Here is a 21,228-nt window from a genome sequence, read left to right as displayed (position 1 = left end):
AAGTCAGGAAAAGTTATGTCATTTCTGCCTAAAAATCGTGCTTAAGCTAGATTTCGACATGGTTTCTAATAATAGTCCGTTCTTTAACGGTAAAATATTGCAAAACCTCTAAATTTTAAAGAACCGCTTGGATTGACATGAAATTTGGCATACACATAGCTAACAAGTCAAAGAAAAAAAGTGATATTGTGCCGATATGTGCTTTTGCCCCGGGGGTGGTTTTCACCCCTTCTTGGGGGTGAAAAAATATTCGTCCAAAGTAAGTCCGGAAATGGATAAACTGACTAATTCTAAGTAACTTTTGTTCTATAGAGTTTTTTCACAAAGTCAATACTTTTCGAGTTATTTGCCAGTGAATGTGTTCATTTTTTCAACAAAATAACCACGCTTTTAGACGGTTTTTCGCAAATAACTCAAATAGTAAGTATTTTGTCGAAAAACATTCTTAGAAAAAATATAGCCTGTAAAAAATTTAAAAAAATGGTGTATACATCACGTCTCTACACCTAGTAGAAGCAGAGTTATAGCTAATTAAAAATAGGTTCATATTCGTAAAATTTAAAATGGAATACTTTAACGTGAAATAACCAAAAATGAAGCACATTTCGGGGAAAACTTATTACAACTTATTAAAGTGTTTAAAAAAGCTTCATTTTTGTTTTATAAAAAAAATTGTAGCAACAAAAGTAAACAAGTTACGCCCAAAATAAAGTTAGTCCCTTTTTTTTGGTAAAAAAATCGGGAAAATCACCCCCTAATTAGTATTTCAAATGAACTTAATCGTTACGACTTCACAAGTTTCTTGACTCGCGTATGTATTGTTTATATGATCTGTAAGTTTCATCGGTTCAAAGTCCTTATTTTTGAAAGGGCTGTAGTTAAAAGGGGTTGAACGAGTCACTGATCACGAATGTATGCAAATTTAGAAACACCAAATTTTAATCAATTTTTGTCTAACAGAAAAACAAAAAATACATGATATTCAGAAAAGCAATGCTGCCTTTTTTTGTTTTTCGAGATTTTTGGTATCTCTAACAATTTTTAAGTTATTTTGAAAAAAATCATATTTTTCAAAATTAAAATTTTAAAGAATTTCACTTTAAAACCAAATTTTTTCAAACATAAGCACTTTGAATCGATGAAACTTACAGATCATATAAACACAACTTACACAACATAAGTAAAATAATTTATGGAGCGGTAACGATTTATTTCATTTAAGTTGCTAATTAGGGGGCGGTCTTCCCGATTTTTTTTGCCAAAACAAAAGGGACCAACTTTATTTTGAGCGTAACTTGTTTAAATCTAATGATAAAACTTTTTATAAAAACAGAAATAAAGCTCTTTTTAAACACTTTAAAAAAGTTATGGATTCTCCCCAAAAAGTGCTTAATTTTTTGGATATTTCACTTCAAAGTACTCTATTTGAAATTTGGTGAATATGAATCTATTTTTCATTGACTATAACTCTGGCTTTACGAGGTCCAGAGACCTAACGCGTACACCATTTTTTTTACTTTTTACAGGCCATATTTTTGCTAAGAACGTTTTTTTCGACAAAATACTTACTATTTGAGTTATTTGCGAAAAACCGTCTAAAAATGTAGTTATTTTGTTGAAAAATGAACATATTCACTCGCAAATATGTAACTCGAAAAGTGTTGATTTGGCCAAAAAGTTATATAGAACAAAAGTTACTTAAAATTAGTCAGTTTATCCATTTCTGGACTTATTTTGGACTTATATTTTTTCACCCCCAAGAGGGGGTGAAAGTCACCCCCAGGGCAAAAGCACACATCGGCACAATATCACTTTTTTTCTTTGACATGTAAGCTATGCGTATGCTAAATTTCATGTCAATCCAAGCGGTTCTTTAAAATTTAGAGCAAAAACCGTGAAAGAATGTACTATAAGTCACGATCTAATTGTATCTCATTTCATTACAAAGTGACAGTCTGAACCAAAAAAAAACCAAAAAACAAAAAAAAAGAACCAAAATGGCTATCTACAGAGCATTGATTAGACTAGTATTTAATGTAAGGTTGTGAAACCTACGTAATGACAAAAAAATGCAGCCAAACTCATTAGTCCAAGTAATAAAGCTTAAAATAGGACAAAACCTCGCAATTTTTACAAAATGGATAGATTTTCTTGAAAATTTGAGAATAAGTAGTGGATAGTCCAAGGATCAAAATCTATATGATACCGAAAGGCGCTTTTACCATGGGGGTGATTGCCACCCCATCTCGGGGTGGAAATTTTTTATTATATTTTAATCGGAAAAGTTGGTAAAAAAGTTCATTATAAGCAAAAAACGTTCTATACATTTTTTTGGTAAAATTGATGGTTTTCGATTTATTCGCTATCGAAAGTTAGTTTTATATCGAAAAAATCAATGTTTTTAATAAGTTTTCTGCTAATAACTCAAAAAGTTTTCGTTTTATCAAAACAACTTTACCTAACAAAAATGTACCTTTTAAAAAAATAAACAAAACCATTTTTTTAAATTTTCTTTAAGACCAATAGTAATCGAGCTATACTTTATTATATGTTGGCTCTTCTTCGTCAAATGCTACATATTGTAGTTTCAAAGTCAAAAGACGGGAAAATTATGCATTTTTCGAGGACAACTTGCTTAAACTAATTTAAAGTACGAAAGTACCTACTTAAAAATATCTATCTCCAGAATTAAAAAAGTCTCTAGCTCAAAAATTAAGTGACTTATAATGAAAAGAATGTCAGTCCCCATTTTTTTTCAGCAAAAAACTGTTCGCAAGCAACCCCCTAATCACCACCCTAACTAAAATTAGTCATTAACTTTATTTGGTCTTTTTTATTTATGTATTATTAACAGGTTTTAGAAGTTTGACCGGCTTAGAATGATTAGTTTTTAAAAAAATGGAATTAAAAGCGAATAACGAATTTTTGTAGTTTGGAAAAAAATGACATTTTCTTCAGAATAGCAAGATTAGCATCAGAGATACGAAAAAATGTTTAAATATATAATTGTAGCTTATTTAATTCCCAAGAACTTGGTTTGCAAAAATTTTTTCTACGGCAAAAATTGAGTGAGCTATTGATAATTAAAACTTGTAATAACATGCAAAAACGACCTTTACCAACCCTTTCAAAGTCACCTCTTTTTGCGACTGAGGATTTTAAAAATATTTAATATTAACAGTCTTATACATCTTGTAAAAACCTACAAAATTGTTTTTACCAAACTTTTTAAGATAAAAAATAAAAAGTTACGGTTAAAAAATCAATATATTTTTTTGAAAAAAAAAGGAGAAATGCGATTGGTAACATAATAATGTAAGTTAGCGGTGTTTTTAGTCATTGGCCTTATTCAGCCTTATTTATTTATGTATTATTAATAGATTTTAGAAGTTTGACTGGCTTAGAATGATTATTTTTAAAAAAACTGGATTTAAAAGCGAATAACGAATTTTTACCAGCTACTACAATTAATTATTCAGGGAAAAATAATAGGTAAAAGATCCATTCGCAGAAGAAAACATTCATGGTTGAAGAATTTAAGAGATTGGTACAAGTGCAGCAGCTGCCAATTATTTAGATCTACGGTATCAAAAATACGCATAGCCTTGATGATAGCCAAACTTCGGAACGAGGACGGCACCTGAAGAAGAAGAACGAATTTTTGTAGTTTGGTAAAAAATGCCATTATCTTCAGAATAGAAAGATTATCATCATAGATACGAAAAAATATTTCAATATAAAATTGTAGGTTATTTAATTCCCAAAAACTTGGTTTAAAAAAGATTATTCTACCGCAAAAATTGAGTGAATCGTAAATGAATATATCGAAAAACATTGATTTTTTCTATACAAAACTAACACTTTCGATAGCGAATAAATCGAAAACTATTAATTTTATCAAAAAAATTTATAGAGCATTTTTTGCTTAGAATGAATGTACCTGCTCAGCGCGGTAAAGTTCCAACGATAATGGTTTCCTTCATACTCCAATCGGAGTAAACATGTAAATCAAAAATGAATAACCATTTTCAATTTCGTTGCAACACGAAATTATAGCCGCATCACTATTCCAGTTCAATCAGAGAGTGCAGCAAGCACCTCTACCGGTTTCGAAACTTATTAGTCTCTCACCAGGAGGCACATATGCTGCTCTCTCTGACCCAACTAGGACAAACCCGACGTGCAGTCACGGATTGTAATGAACGAAATGGCAGGCATGCCTTAGCGGCAACTGCTAGCAAAAAACTAAGTTTTCAATCTAATAACACATAAAACAGTGGTGCTCAGACTTATACTGCGTGGGATCTACCACATAAACTTCAAGCTTCCAATGATCGACTGATAGTAAAAAAAAACAATTTTGAAAATGAAACACTTTATTGCACATTTCTATTTGATAAAAAGTTGTAACTACAGAGAGTCGTAATTAAAATCATGTTTTTCATCTTAATTTTATTTGGATGTTGATGTATGGCACTGCGTATCATCCACAAGTTTTTCATATTATGGGGAAATATTTATTTTTACTACCTTAATTTGGGGAAATGCAGACTGACACAAGTATGTTGATCCAAAAATACTGTGAACTGCAGAGCTACTTGCCTCAAAGACGGATATTTGTCTGATTAACTAGTTAGTGGGAAATAAGCCACAATTAAATTGAAAAAATAATTTTATTAACGTTTCGAAGCCCAAATCGGGTTTCGTTGTCAAAATACAAAATACTAGAGTAGTATTTTGAATTTTGACAACGAAACTCGATTTGGGCTTCGAAACGTTAATAAAATTATTTTTTCAATTTAATTGTGGCTTATTTCCCACTAAATAGTTAATCATAAAAATGCCACAAGGAAATAGCTTCAGAACAACATTAAGGATATTTGTCTGGCGATATAAAAGGCAAAAAAAAATCGTATTGGTCGCTCTGGATTGAAGATATATTATTTTCAGTACCTCATTTTGGACGGAAATTAGCTGTTTGAATCTAATTGAAAGTAATGGAGATTTTAGTGGCAATTTTTTTCATCTGTTCACAAGAAAATTGATTGGACATAAATATTACAATATATGTGTTTTTTAAAATCAGCGAAGCGTCTATCAAACTCACTACGAACTGCTTGCAGCTCAGTCTCCTAATAATAAACATAATTCAAATGAGGGTTACTCTTTTTTTCAACGATGGAAAGTTGTTTAAATCCTTTCTGTTCATTTGATTAATCAATAATTTCAATTTGTCGATAAAAGAATATAGGTACTGTGCTCATCACATCGATAATAATTGTTTTGTTTTTATCCTGTAGTTCCAAATTAAAGAGGTTCAAATGATTGGCTAAATCTGATACGACAGCCAGATCATTCAGCCATGTTTTGGTTTTGAAGTAGATGAGTGTCGTTCCCTCGTTCTTCTAAAAAACAAATTGTTTCGAAAAGTAACTCCTGGAACCCATCTAAAAATTTTCCACGGCTCAAGCACCTCACATCTGCATACACAAGTAAATCAGTGTGTTCCGCAGAGTCGCTAGCTTTCATGCGCTCTAAAAAAACGTCGTTGCAAGCTTCGCGCCCTGATTGAATTCACAATTTTTGTTGTCATCTTCATGACGTCTTCCATATTTAAAATTTTGGAATACAAAACTTGCTGGTGAATGATGCAATGAAATGAAAAAACGATGGAAAGTCATCGTTAGCTCGACGCAGTGCAACACATCCATTGTTAATGCCAGTCATGGATGGTGCACCATCTGTTGTAATACACACTAGTTTGTAAATCGGTAGCTTCTATTATTTTACAAAATTAAAAAACAAAATATGGTACATATATATCTTCTCCGCCATTTTTTTTTTCAGAGGCGTTGTTAACAATTCTTCTTTAGCAAACATATCAGAAAATACCATCCGAATAAAAATACACAACTGGGCGGTATCATTAATATCGGTTGAGTCGTCAAATTGCAAAGAAAATTCACTTCATAGTATCACTTTTAACTTTGCTTTTTAAGTCTTTCCCATGATTTAGATACGTCTATTGAGCGTTTCACGTTAAGTATTGAACATTGCTGAGATAGCCGCATGATAGTAACCGTTGCGTTGGACGTTACCATGGGACTTCTTTGATAGCAGACATAATATCTTTTCCGTTTGTATTTTTCCGTGAATCGCGATCGACTTCAAAAACTTTGGCGATCAACCGGTCGATCGCGATCGACTCTTTGAGCACCACTGACATAAAACAACATCCAAAAATGTTATTCTACATCCTTCTTCTTAAAGTTCCATCTCCTAGCGGAGGTTGGATATCATAATGGCTACATCCTACCAGACTGAAAACAATGGGAATCTTCTCTGGTAACACCTCCAAGACTTCTACAATTTGCAAGCCATAACGGATGCTAAGACTAAGGAAGATGAGGGAATTTTACAATTTATAATTCACATCCCATCTGCTCAGCGCGGTAAAGTTCCAACGAGAATGGTTCGTTTGATTTACATGTTTACTCTGATTGGAGTATGAACAGGGCCCCCGCTACCATATGTGCAAAGTGTGCAATGCACACGGGCGCCATCCTTTAGGGGTGCCAAAACCAAGGGTCAAAAATTGAAAAAAATATTGCAAAAAAAACAAAAATTAATTTTTAAACAAAATTTGAGAAATTAAATAGGATTAGGTATAAGTACACAAGAAACATATTTAAATTAAGTGACAGCGATCTTTTAAAACGTTGTGTTCTTGAAGAACGACTGATAGATCAGGATAATAATAAGGATATAGACTCCAATGATTTGTTTAATGAAATTAAACCGTTATAGTTATTTTCATTACCTGATGACATTGACCCCTTAAGTATTTTACAATATATGTATATTTGAAAACAATTTAATCTCTAGCCTTCCAAACATAAGCATTTCACTAAGAATTCTTTTGACATTGCCTGTATCTGTAGCTTTTGGCAAGCAATCTTTTTCAATATTAAAAATCATATAAGGACAATGCTTCGAAGGATGTTCTGGATGTTCTATATGTGTAACATAAGCTGGAGCTCCGATATCTTGGTTACATCGTTAATTCGTCAGGTTTGCTAGTCGATCCCGAAAAGGTAGAGGCAATTATCAATATTCCAACTCCAAAAACTGTTTCAAATATTACCTGTCTGGATTTTAATTGTCCTTTTGTGGTTCAGTGTGATGCTTTACATTTTGGTTTAGGTGTTGTACTCAGTCCAGTCAAGTACAAAACGGTGAGGAAAAAGTTATCTGTTACCTCAGATCACTGACTAAACAGGAAAGACGTTATTCTGTGACGGAGAAGGAAACTTTGGCCGTATTTTTTGGAATAGATAAGTTACGTTCTTCCTTGAAGATACTAAATTTACTGTCATCACAGATCACTACAGTCTAAAATGGCTAAATAGTATCAAGACCCTGTTGGTAGAATTGCGCGCTGGGCGGTGAGACTTTAACAGTACGATTTTGACATCGTTCACCGCGCAGCGGCAATCAAAAATTGCCTGGGCAATATTAGCAATTGAACAAGGAATTTTTGATGGTATGTATATATTTTAGCGGTGTAATTAATGAATTTGCAACAGCAAAATCTCGGAAAGTATCGCTACTACAATAGCTATGTTTTATTTATCTATTGTACCTATAGCTCAGTAAATGAATGTGAAATACGGTGATACCGTATAATTTTCGGGGTCACCACCGAATTGCATAAAAATGTTGATTTAGTTTCTACTTACCCTCCACTTCAAAGTTGGACTTGAGCAGTTGGTTGCTTGTGCTCGGGGGGTGAAAAATATAGGTTCCAAGTAAGTTCTGGAATGGATAAACTGACTAATTCTGACCAACTTTTGCTCTATAGAGTTTTCTAACTAAATCAATATTTTTCGAGTTATTCAAGAGTGAAAATGTTTATTTTTCAACAAAAGAACACGCTTTTAGGCGGTTAAACTCAAAAACTAAGTATTTTATCGAAAATATTGTTATCAAAAATGTAGCTTTCAAAAAAATAAAAACATGGTGTATTCATATTGTTCTGAAAAATTGTGTATTCATGAAGTCTATAGACGTAATAAAAGAAAAATTGAGGCTCATGAAAAATACTTTCCTATTCATCAAATTCCAAATCGAATATTTCAACCTAAAATAACCAAAAAATGAAGTACTTTTCGAGTAAAACTCATTAAAACTTATAATGACTTCTAAAGTTCAGTTTTTTGCTTTATTTCAAGCACCTACCTACATATCTAGCTTCAAAAAATAAATCAATAAACATGATGACCCAAAATGCCCCAAGGGGCGCCAAAATCCTTTTTGCACACAGGCGTCAGTAACCCTTACGGGGGGCCTAAGTATGAAGGGAACCATTCTCGTTGGAACTTTACCGCGCTGAGCAGATGGGACGTGAATAATTATAAATTGTAAAATTCCCTCATCTTCCTTAGTCTCAGCATCCGTTATGGCTTGCAAATTGTGGAAGCCTCGGATGTGTTACCAGAGAAGGTTCCCATAGTTTTCAGTCTGGTAGGATGTAGAATAACATTTTTGGATGTTGTTTTATGTGCTATTAGATTGAAAACTTAGTTTTTTGGTAGCAGTTGCCGCTAGGGTATCCCTGCCATTTCGTTCGTTGCAATCCGGGACTGCACGCAGGGGTTTGTCCTAGTTGGGTCAGAGAGAGCAGCATATTATGTGCCTCCTGATGAGAGACTGCACTCTCTAATTGAACTGGAATAATGATGCGGCTGTAGTTTCGTGTTGCAACAAATCGAAAATGGTTATTCATTTTTGAAGAAGAAATACTTATTTTGGTCTCCAAATCTAAACAACTGATTGACATAAGTCGATCTTTTAATAAAAATAATTAAGCGACTGTAACAAATAACTAATAATTATTGTTTTAACTATAAACATTTTGTTACACATTCATTTTGTTCCGGTACAATCATTAGAACAGCAAAAATTTGCGTAAAATCCAGCCTTAACCTTGAGTTTTCCAACGTAATATTGGATTGTTGTGAGAGAAACTGTTTTATATCAACTTCATTCAAACACAATCCGATAAAAAATGTGATGCACGCAGTGTGAAATATTACATAATATAAGATTTTCTGGATTATTTTTTAGTTTAAATTTAAACTTCGTTCCTACGTGCCGTGCTCAGTAAATAAATAGAATGATGTGCAGTTTTAGCGAATAATGCTAAAGTCGATATTTTGTTAAGCCTCAATGGTTAATAGGCCAGGATTCTTCCTTGACAAGAATGATATCCGAGATTTAAACCGTCACCAGGACGAAGAACTTCTTCTTTTTTATGTGTAGACTCGGACACATCTAAAACGAGACGACTACTAGAAACAACAGAGATGAAAATACTCCGACGAATATCAGGGAAAAGTCTGTTGGATAGGGAGAGAAGCGAAAACATAAAAATATCATGCAATATAAAAGACATAAATGGATGGGTGACAAAACGGGAACAGGAGTGGAACGAACACATTCGTAGAATGGCAGAGGATAGGATAGCACGAATAGCAGGAGATAAGTCACCAAATGGACGAAAAAGTATTGGCAGACCAAGAAAAAGATGGTGCGATAAATTAAACAATTTAGGAGGCTAATATTGAAGAAGAAACAGGCTGTAAAGCCTACATACAAGAAGAAGAAGAAGTATTAAAAATAGACACTAGAAGTGATAATTATCAATCTATTTTCCTTTATTCCCAAAATATTTTAACACATAAATCTTTTTTAATCGAGACCCAAACCATAAATGTGAAATGTTTATTTTTGAACATATAAACAGTATATAAAACAGAACTTTCCCATAGAAAAAATACTTTACGTAATGCGGTATATAGCCAATTTAAATATTTGCTCAATGAAAATTTCGTCAGTGTGCCATAATTTATGATAAACTTATATTTATTTAATTTTTTTGTGGAAAAAGAGTACCTATATTTTATGGTATGGGAGCCCAAGCGGGGATTTTTGCAGTTACTCGATTGCGTCAGATTATGACATGGGGAGAAACCTTGTACCCTGAACATGTACATCTACCAATATATTGGCTCTTAACGCAGGGGAGTTCGTTAAGGGGGGACCGAAAAAAAATGTATCCTTAGAAAAACTCGAAATCGTCAGATTAAGATAAGGTAAGTTAAGTACATGCAAAACAGTGTATATTTAAAAAATCTGACGATTTGAGCTGAGAGTAAGGAAATCGGTTAGTCCCAAAGTTTCACAAGAAACAAGCGAACATTTCGCGAAATGAATGACAGATCGAAAAACTAAAAAATACGTACTCAATATTTTTCAAAAATCTCTCGAATGATTCCAAACACGATTTCCCACGGAGAGGGATGAGGGGTAAATTTAATATTTTAAATCCGAATCCCGCGATATTTTGCTAAATGAACATCAGATCGAAAAACTGAAAAATACACTTATTCAATATTTTAGAAAAATCTATCGAATGGCACCAAACACGACCCCCCACGGAGATGGGGTGGGGGTTACTTTAAAATCCTAAATAGGAGCCGCCATTTTTTATTGCAGATTTGGATTCCTTACGTAAAAAAAAAGGAAAAAACCTATACAGAAGTAAAAACTTAAAATTGTATTTTGGTATAAAATCGTTTATTTAAAAACTATCTAAAAGTCATCCACATGGATTGCAAAACGTTTTCGTTCTGAACAGAACATCTTCAGTGCCTGGAAGGAAGTATTTCCACGTTAGATTAAGGCAAAAAGGTTAAAATTGTGACTGTTAATGAGAAAAATATGTGGAGAATACTTACATTCCGCAAAGTAGTTGTAACTAGCACACCAATGAAGGTGGTAACTTCCTAATATATGGCTTACATTATAAATTTTAATGAAATATTGTGACTACTAGTCGATGTTAAAAGATTAAATTATGTATGTGCCTAAAGAGCAACATGCTTCCCTGCTCGAAAAAACTAGGTACTTGCCATTTCAATTAGCACAGACCAACTGATATGAAAGGAAAAGGAATGACAAAGAGTGACATGACAAGACAAGGTAAAGTCAATTTTTGGTTACGAACTTCAAAAAGTGTAGTTTTAATTTTTGGATTTTAATTAAAATGTAAAGGTAGTTAATAACTGATTGAAAATATAATTGAAACTGTTTAAAAAATATGTTGAGAATCTATTGTAAAGTCTAATTTAGCAACTCTCTAATCCAGAAAAACTTTTGGTTTGTGGGAAATAAGATTGGTATATTTCATGGTTAGAAGCGTGACGTCATCGATTGTAAAATTTAAAGGTGAAAGTTTAATTTAATATAATAGAATGAGATATATACTATATGTAAACAATAAATGACCTGAAGTGGAGAGATTGGATGGTAAATAAAGCAGATTTTAATTTTAAATGTTATTCACCCACACATTAACCACTGCTGCTGGAAGCCTTCATGGTATTTTTCCTTGAATTATTTTATTCCATCTTAAACAACATAAATTGTAATTAGATTTTGCTGTCACATATTTATTTTCCTTTTCGTTACTAATTCATTACCTATTTTATTAATTCCATTGTTTACAATTATTTCTTTAATATTGTCATCTACTCCTGATCTGTATTCTTTTAGTTATTTTAACTTTAATTTTTCCACAATTTCCTTTACAATTTTAACAGACAGAATCATCATTACAATAGTATACAGCCAAATTTAAACATTCCTCATCATGTTAGGCAACCAACAGTACATATATCTATAACATTTAAAATTAAAATCTGCTTTATTTACCATCCAATCTCTCCACTTCAGGTCATTTATTGTTTACATATAGTATATATCTCATTCTATTACATTAAATTAAACTTTCACCTTTAAATTTTACAATCGATGACGTCACCCTTCTAACCATGAAATATACCAAACTTATTTCCAACAAACCAAAAGTTGTTCTGGATTAGAGAGTTGCTAAATTAGACTTTACAATAGATTCTCAACATATTTTTTAAACAGTTTTAATTATATTTTCAATCAGTTATTAACTACCTTTACGTTTTAATTAAAATCCAAAAAATAAAACTACACTTTTTGAAGTTCGTAACCAAAAATTGACTTTACCTTGTCTTGTCATGTCACTCTTTGTCATTCCTTTTCCTTTCATATCAGTTGGTCTGTGCTAATTCAAATGGCAAGTACCTAGTTTTTTCGAGCAGGGAAGCATGTTGCTCTGTAGGCACATAGATAATTTAATCTTTTAACATCGACTAGTAGTCACAATATTTCATTAAAATTTATAATGTAAGCCATATATTAGGAAGTTACCACCTTCATTGGTGTGCTAGTTACAACTACTTTGCGGAATGTAAGTATTCTCCACATATTTTTCTCATTAACAGTCACAATTTTAACCTTTTTGCCTTAATCTAACGTGGAAATACTTCATTCCAGGCACTGAAGATGTTCTGTTCAGAACGAAAACGTTTTGCAATCCATGTGGATGACTTTTAGATAGTTTTTAAATAAACGATTTTATACTAAAATACAATTTGAAGTTTTTACTTCTGTATAGGTTTTTTAAACTATGGTATACAGCCAACTATTGGGATTTTCCCATTGATTTTAAAAATAAGTAACTTTTGATTCGAGACATTTTTTCGACTTATGGATAGATAGCGAATAATCTAAAAAAAAACGATTGTTGGAAATGGAAAATTAAATTAAAAATGGACAAGTCCACACTAAAATGGAAAACTTTACTTAACTTTTTTTTGGTTTTAGGACCTACTCTTCACACAACCCAATAGGTCCCCAAAGCGCTCGAGTGACTGCACATTTAGCATACTTTGCTCCCCTTTGTTTTTGATATAAAGCGTTTCTGGATTGCTTATGATGTTTTGTTGTTTCCTTTTTTTAATATTGTAAAATTTCTTGTTTATAAATGATTCTGGGTAATCATTTTCCGTTAAAATTTTTGTTAGCAGGTTTTTTTCTTCCTGAAATCTATTTTAATTGGAGAAGGTGTTTTGAGCTCTGTCATAATGATTTGAAAAATCCCTTTTGATGATTTATGTTGAGGTTTCAGTGATGATTAAAATATTTGTTGGGTTGGTTGGTTGATTGGTTTTTTTGTAAACTTTGGTTGCCTATCCTGTATCCCCCTTTGCTATTATCACTTATTTTAACATTGTTTTCTTGTCCGTGGCGAATTTGATTGATTTTTCTTTACTGTTGATGTCCATCAGAAATGTATTCAATATTTCTGGTTCATGAGGCTAAATAGAGAACACATCATCTTCATATCTGCACCATACTGCGGGTTATTGGTCTTGTTTATGCACAATGTTTTATTCAAAATCACCTTGAAAATATCTGCTAAAAATGAACCTAAAGGTGAGTCCATGGCTAATTCGAAATTTTGTTTGGAAAAATCATTGTCTAGTTGAAAGTAAATATTATCTCTGTACAATGTAATAGTGGCTCCATGATAGCTGATACATTCAGTTTGGTTTTATTGTCAATATGGTCCTTTTCTAATTTGACTCATATTATTTTTAAAGTTTTCTCCAATGGCACATTGGTGAAAGGGCTGCTTATATCGAAACTGACGAGCATATTGTTGGAATTGTAGTCTGTCTGCTAGTTTTTTCAAGAAATATTGAACTATTTTTATGAATGTTTTTGCATTTGGTGCTAATGGCTATATTACGTCTAGGCGCAACTTTGACAGTTTGCTGCAAAGAGAACCAAAGCTGCTACAATTTTTTCTGAGGAGTACCTACATTTTCCTTGTATATTTTTAGGACTCCGTATAAGTGTGGTGTCCTGCTATATTGAAAAATTCACACCGAGAATGCAATACAGCTAAGATAGGGCAATACATTTCTAATGGGGAATAAACGCACAGAGTTGTCGGTCTTCACCAGTTGTTAATTGCTCCCTCAAGAGCGTCGCACAGGAACTGTGGCAACACTGAATGCGCATTCCTATCTTGACCGTATCTACTGCAATCCCAGTGTGAACTTCACGTTAGTGGAGTGTTAATTTTCATCTTTGGTAGTCTGTCAAGTATTTCTTAAATTTGAGCATTTAGATATTCTCTTTTCCAGTCATTTGGTTGGATCATTTTTACTTGGATTCAATTCTTGGATTTTCTTGTGATATTGACTTATTTTCATCATTATATCCAAAATTGTGTCCATTAAATTTTATTCTTTTAGAGCTTTGATAGACTTCCTCTTTACTGACATTTTCTTCTGATTTTGGGCAGGAACTGATGGGCATGTTACAGTTTAATTTAGATCTTTTGAGAGCACCAGGTTCTCTGTTGCGTTCAATTGTCTTTTGGATAAATTGACAAATGTTGTGCTGTTTACATTGTGTCTCTGGAAATATTACGGTGGTTGATAAAGGAAAAATCTGAGAAGGAAATAAGAATGAATAAAGAAGGAACAATATACATATATAGTAAATCATTGAGAGAATATTATTGATATGATATAGACTCTTACAGGGGTGGCCAAACTGCGGCTCGCGAGCCACATGCGGCTCTTTGAAGGATTACTTGTGGCTCTCAATAAATGTACCCGAGATCCTTTTCAATTTTGTGTTATTATTTAAAAAAATTATTATCGTTCCATATGTGATTCAAAATATCTTTTAGACTACTTACAACAAATATGAAAGACTAAATACTACTTTGTAACAAATTCCATTTCCATCCAACCAAGCTAAAAATGATATGACATATGTATATCGAAAATTGCTCGAACGAACATTAAGAGTGGCGCGACATAAAAGTCAGTAATTAATCAACCGACTCCAGACCAATTTTGAAGTCGGCCACTCACAGTACTGCGGTGTCGTTCGACAAAATCATCGATGATATCAATTATGTAGTACTGCAGCAGGCGGGGCAGTCTTTCTGTGGTCAAATTGTAATGATTTTGTTGAATGAACGGTCACACACGATCAAAATTGTTGTCAAATTAGTCGAATTCGACAAAATTGAACGGCGCCGCAATATCGTGAGTAGCCGGCTTAACTATTGCTACGGATATAATTTATAATTTGTATTATACATTTTAGTCATTTTACGCGACTTTAAAAAGAATTACTGAGAAGTGCTGCCACAAATTATTCACCAAATTTTAAAGAATTGTCAAAAGAAGGAAAACAAATGTAAATAAGTTTTAAAATTGCGTAATTTTATTTCTGTTTTCAATAAATGAAGTTCTGTTAAAACATTTTTAGACTTTTTGAATGCGTATTTAACTGCGGCTCGCGAAAAATTTCAACTTTGGAAAAGTGGCTCGGAACATCAAGAAGCTTGGCCACCCCTGAATAGATATTTCTTTTCTGATAATTATCACTGGTTTATATTTTTTCTTCTTAATTTTTAGCTCTACAAAACATTCTATTGGTGTTTACCAAAGAAGAACAGAATTAAAGAAACTGGCAATTTATATGACTTATGGATGGGGCATGCCACTGCTTTTAACTCTTCTAATTTACATCTTGAGTATTATCCAGTCTCTACCAGACTCTATAAGACCATATGTTGGGACAAGCGCTTGCTTTATAGTACAGAGTAAGTTGATGTATTTTTCATACGTATATAGAAATAACATAGATGATAAATAAATAACACAATACACAAAAATAAGTAACACAATAGAAAGATAGAGGTAATATTTTTTTTTTCTTTACAACGTTGGTCTGATCTGGACTGATCTGTTGTATGGCATCTTCTGCAGGACTCTAATGTCTTTTTTTGCAGGGATCAGGATGTTTCCTTAAAATAAATTTCCCTAATACCGACCTCGTGTCACAACTTTTTTTTTAAATTTAAGATTTTAAATTCGCAATAAAAGAGTTATTACGCCTTGCTACGTGGCTAGTTGCAATTAGGTACTTTTACTAAGTTTTCACTGATGATGGTCTGATGAGACCGAAAACTTTCAGAAAATGTTCTTTTTAATCCTTTTGGATAATTTAAATTTTATAATAAAGATTTACATCAAAAGTTTTTACTTCATTGTAAGCTTTTTTTAAACTACGCTACACAGCCAACCACTTAAATTTTTCTTTTTATTTTTTAAATAATTCTTAGGCTTTACATTTCTGGTAAGATTTTACTGTTTTTATTGATTGCTATTTTGGGAAAGCTTTCTTTTTTGCGTTTTTTATTATGTACCTATCTGCTGTAAACCATGTTATTTATGTTGTACCTACACTTTTTATTTATATTATTGATTCCCATTCCTAGGGCCTTATTGGGAGACCCTAATAATATTTTTTCCGCTAGTTTAGTATAGTCTACAGGTATTAAAATTGATTTTTAACATTTTTAGGACCTGGAAATTATGCCCCATTTTTGTTTTTCCGTCTTCCACATCTACTGATTCAAATACTCAACGCCTATCTTTTTCTGAAGACCATTTTGTATTGTTTACGGATAAAAAATGAAATAGAACGAATAAATGATACAAAAAATGAGAAGAAAGTTAAATTTAATCGAGATAAAGAGAAGTAAGTAAACTTTTTAATCTTAGTTCATGAACTTTATCATTTATTCTATAGCTAACTTTTATGCATTTACTTCTATTTTTTTTACCAAATGTGAGAAATCACTTTGTTTATTGTGAAAATACTCGTTGTATTTTCCATACCACTTTATAAAGCAGTAATAAGCTTTGAGAAAAACCGCTCAGATGCAACATTGGAGAGTGTGAGACTCTTTATAAAAGAGAAAAATTGGCTGTAGATTCATCCTTTTGAATCTCTAGTAGAATAGAAAATTTAGTTAAATCTATTATTAATTAATAACAAGTAATGAATGTTAAATAAAAACACAAATGTATACATATAACCGTTCAAAACCATAAATTCTAAAATGTATATCCTAGCAAGTCAGAAGACGTTTGGCGATTAACCAAAGGATCTTTAGATGCCAAATCCGCGAGTAGGTTTACTATAACAGAGAAACTGATGCTGATGTCTCATAATGAGATTCTGAAGAAAAAACTCTTTTATACATACAGTATGCGGCAAAATAAACAGTACTGAAATGAATATTAAAATGATTATTTTTATATATTTAGTATACATAATATCCTCACCTGCACGAAGTGTGGTCTTGAACACACGGGTGGACCCCGGAAACCTAGCAACCTTGTTGGAGATTGGGTAACCAACCACAATGAAAGGCAGGGTCAGGGCAAACGAGAAAGGGAGAACATGGTCCTCCGAAAAGGTGGTTTTGCTACGGATCACCGATTCATACATGTAAAACAATAATGCTACGAAACGAATAATATTGCCTCGGAATAGGACAGACTATAAAAACAAAAACGAAAGATACGGACAAAGGATATTCTATTAGGAACATGGAATGTACTAAGTTGGTACCGACCTGGAATTGCCACGACAGCAATAAAACAACTAGAAGACGTGAGATATGATGTAGTAGCCAATCAGGAGATGAGATGGACAGGGTCTGGAACAATACACATGCAGAAGTCATTAGTACTGTGGTCTGGACATGAAACTCGACATGAAAGAGGATGTGGCTTTGTAATACATGAAAGACTACAATCAGAGTTATTAGACTTTAAACCAATAAACGAAAGAATCTGCATTGTAAGATTAAGAGGTAAATGGTCCAATTTAACTATATTCTCAGTGTATGCACCAACCGAAGACGTATCAGAGGTTGATAAAAATGAATTCTACGACTTTCTAAATCAACTATACACAGAAGCTCCTAACCACGATATGAAAATAATACTAGGTGACCTAAAGGCAAAGTAGGCACAGAAGACTACGTAAAACTGGTGGCAGGAAGATATAGTCTACATTCTACATGAAGTTACAAAAGATAATGGTTCACGTTTGGTCGATTTTGCAACAGGCTGCAACTTAGCCATCAAAAGCACCCAGTTCGCTAAGAAAAAGATCAACAAGGTAACATGAAGATCAAACGATGGAAGAACAAATAATCAAATAGATCACGTATTGATTGATGGGAGACATTCTAGCAGCATAATAAGCGTAAGAACTATGAGAGGGCTAGATAGCGACACAAACCATTTCCTCGTTAAGGCCAAGCACAGAACAAGAATTTCAACAAAAACAATAAATAAACACACAAAGATCGAAAGATGGAATGTGACGAAGCTTAAAGACGAAAATAATCAAACACAGTACCAACTAGAATTAAGAAATAGGTTTCAGGTTTTGGAAATAAATGAAAATGAAAGTGAAGATGTAGATCAGCGACGGAACTCCATAAAATCAACTATTACAGAAGCAGCAGAGAAATCTATCGGAAGAACAAAAAAAAAATAAAAAAGAAAAATGGTTCGACGAGTAATGTGAATACTAAAAGAAACAAACAAAAGAAGAATTGATTATATTATCTGTCGAACCCATCAGAAGAAAAACGTATACGATTCCGCAGAGAGAGAGCCGCAGCTAGAAGAACATTTAGGCAAAAAAGAGACAATATCTGTAACAACAAATTGAAAAGGTAGAAGGAGAACACAGACGCAATCAAAGTAAAAATTTTTATAAAGAGATAAGACAACATAAGAGAGGCTCGTATAGAAGGACACCCAACTTCGTGGGAGATAAAAATGTAGAAATGCTGGCTGCCGAAAACAAAATAATAGAAAGGTGGGCTGAATATTTTGAATAGCTCCTGAATATCCAAAATTTCACTGATGAAAACAATGAAAATGGTAGAAACAACGGAGAACATGAGTATCAAACGGTCGAATTAGAAATACCTCCACCAAGCATGGAAGAAATTACGCATGTCATAAAAACTCCTAAAAACTATAAATTCCCTGGTCTGGACAATATTGATGCCGAGCTAATTAAAACAGGTGGTCATGAACTCATAAGTAAAATCCATCAATTAATAGAAAAGGCCTGGCAACAAGAAATAATACCGAAAGAATGGTGTGGTAGTATTATTGTACCAATACACAAGAAAGGAAAAAAGGAATCATGCATGAATTACAGAGGAATCTCACTAATCAACACTACGTATAAAATATTGGCTTCGATATTATTAAGAAGATTAGTACCATACGCCAAAAAATAATTGGAATTTATAGGGATAAAAGAAAGATTTCGATTAATCAAATCTTGCCCAAATATACTTTGGCTAACTTAGCATCATCAGGGGCATTTCGTCAAAACAGGAAGATATCCCAGCAAAATGTAGATAACATGTGTATGGCAAGAACGTAATTCAAAGAATTTTGCAACTAATAAATAACATTAAACACACACTGGACGAAGGACAAACAGATCAAAAATTAATTAAAATTTGCCGGATACTACATCTTGGCAAGAGAAATGTAAGAACAATGATTTTTCTTACATTTCGCGACAAGTTTGAGGCATAGGTAAATACCTATGCATTTCAGTAGCATCTATCTATCTATCTATCTAATCAGCCCTAAACATCCATCCTTGGATATAGGCCTCCTCTTCCTTCTTCCATGCCACTCTATCTTGGGCAATTTGCATCCATTTTGACCCAGTGTGTTTCTTCAGGTCATCTGACCATCGCATCTGTGGCCTTCCCCTTTTTCGTTTGTGGTTCCATGGTCTCCAATGTATTACCATCTTAGTCCATCTTTCATCCTTCTGCCGTAGGGTGTGTCCGGCGAACTTCCATTTAAGCTTTGCTACTTGGGTAGAGACGTCTTTCACTTTTGTTTTGTTACGGATCCATTCGTTTCTTTTCCTGTCTGATAATTTAATGTTCAGCATTTGTCTTTCCATGGCTCTTTCTGTCTTTGCTATTTTTTCCATATTCTCTTTTGTAAACGTCCATGTCTGAGAGCCATATATTAAAACAGGGAGTATACATTGATTGAAGACTTTTGTTTTTAGGTATTGCGGGTATTTTCTGTTCTTTAGAATATAAGACAGTTTTCCGAATGATGCCCAGGACAACCTTATTCTTCTCTTTATTTCTTCGGTCTGATTTTCTCTATTTAATCTAGTGATTTGTCCTAGATATATATATTCTTTTACTTGTTCTATTCTTGTTTGTGCCACTGTAATTACTAGTTCTTCTTGTTGATTGGTCATGGTTTTTGTTTTACTGTAATTCATCTTCAGTCCTATCTTTGTAGATTCTCTATCTAGTTCTTCCATCATTCTTTGTAATTCTTCACTTCTTTCTGCTATTAATACAATATCATCAGCATATCGTAAGTGATTCAGATATTGCCCGTTTATGTTTATACCCAAACCATCCCAGTGCAGTTGTTTGAACACATCTTCTAGCGCTTGGTTGAATAGCTTGGGCGAGATGGTATCTCCTTGTCTTACTCCTGTACTCCTACCATTTCAGTAGCATACCGCACATAAATTATCGTCATGACATCTACACTCTTGATGGAGCGATTGCCACCCACTTTGGGTTATTCTGATTCATTTGTTCCGGGAAATTACTCCGCATTAACTTTTTTGTCTATACTTGTGTGGTTTGGCGTTCTCCAAAATATTTCTTCATTCTTTCTTCTTTTTGAATATGGATTTCCATTCTATAACAGAAACTTTACATAGACAAATACACAACTAATAACACTTATATGGAAAGAAGAGAAAATACCAACAAAATGGCACGAAAGTGTAATAATCCTCAGTTATAAAAAAGAAGACAAAACTAAGAGCTTTAATTACTGAGGCATCTCCTTACTTAATACGGCATATAAAATCTTATCAAACATCCTATTAACTAGGCTAACACTGTTTATAGAAGATTTCATAGGGGAATACCAAGCCTGCTTCAGAAAAAATAGATCGACCATAGACCAGATTTTTACTCTAAAACAGCTGCTTGAAAAAGGATGATAATTCAGTAGAACTATCCATAATCTCTTCACAGATTTCCAACAAACGTACGATAGCATTAAAAGGGAATGCAATAGCAGAATTTTCAGTTCCAAAAAAAGTTATCCAGCTTGTTAAGATATGCGTAAACGGCTGTAGATCCAAAGTACGTATAGATAACAAACTCTCAGAATCATTGATGTGCTGTCACCTCTCCTTTTTAATATATTCCTGGAGAAAGTAGTAAGAACAGCACAAATTAGAACAGAATTACTGACAGTAAATGGACCAAAATTACTACTAGCATACGCGGATGACATTGACATTGTGGGAAACACAGTCACCAATGTGAAGAATAAATTGGAGGTAGAGGCAAAGAAAACTGGTTTA

General features: G+C 33.1%; 1 protein-coding gene across 3 annotated transcripts in view; it reads left to right on the top strand.

Moving 5' to 3' along the window:
• Nucleotides 1–21,228, top strand: part of LOC114331211 (probable G-protein coupled receptor Mth-like 6) — a 102,877-nt gene that overhangs the window by 56,079 nt on the left and 25,570 nt on the right. For all 3 annotated transcript variants that reach the window (XM_028280706.2, XM_028280707.2, XM_028280708.2), the window contains exons 4-5: nt 15,384–15,571; nt 16,335–16,512. In XM_028280706.2, coding sequence (XP_028136507.1) covers nt 15,384–15,571; nt 16,335–16,512 — 366 coding nt within the window. The remainder of the gene's footprint in view (nt 1–15,383; nt 15,572–16,334; nt 16,513–21,228) is intronic.

Source organism: Diabrotica virgifera, chromosome 7 (assembly GCF_917563875.1).
Source record: "Diabrotica virgifera virgifera chromosome 7, PGI_DIABVI_V3a".
Classification (NCBI taxonomy): Eukaryota; Metazoa; Arthropoda; class Insecta; order Coleoptera; family Chrysomelidae; genus Diabrotica; species Diabrotica virgifera.
Note: the sequence above shows the minus strand (reverse complement) of the source record. Positions and strands in the feature narration are given on the sequence as shown.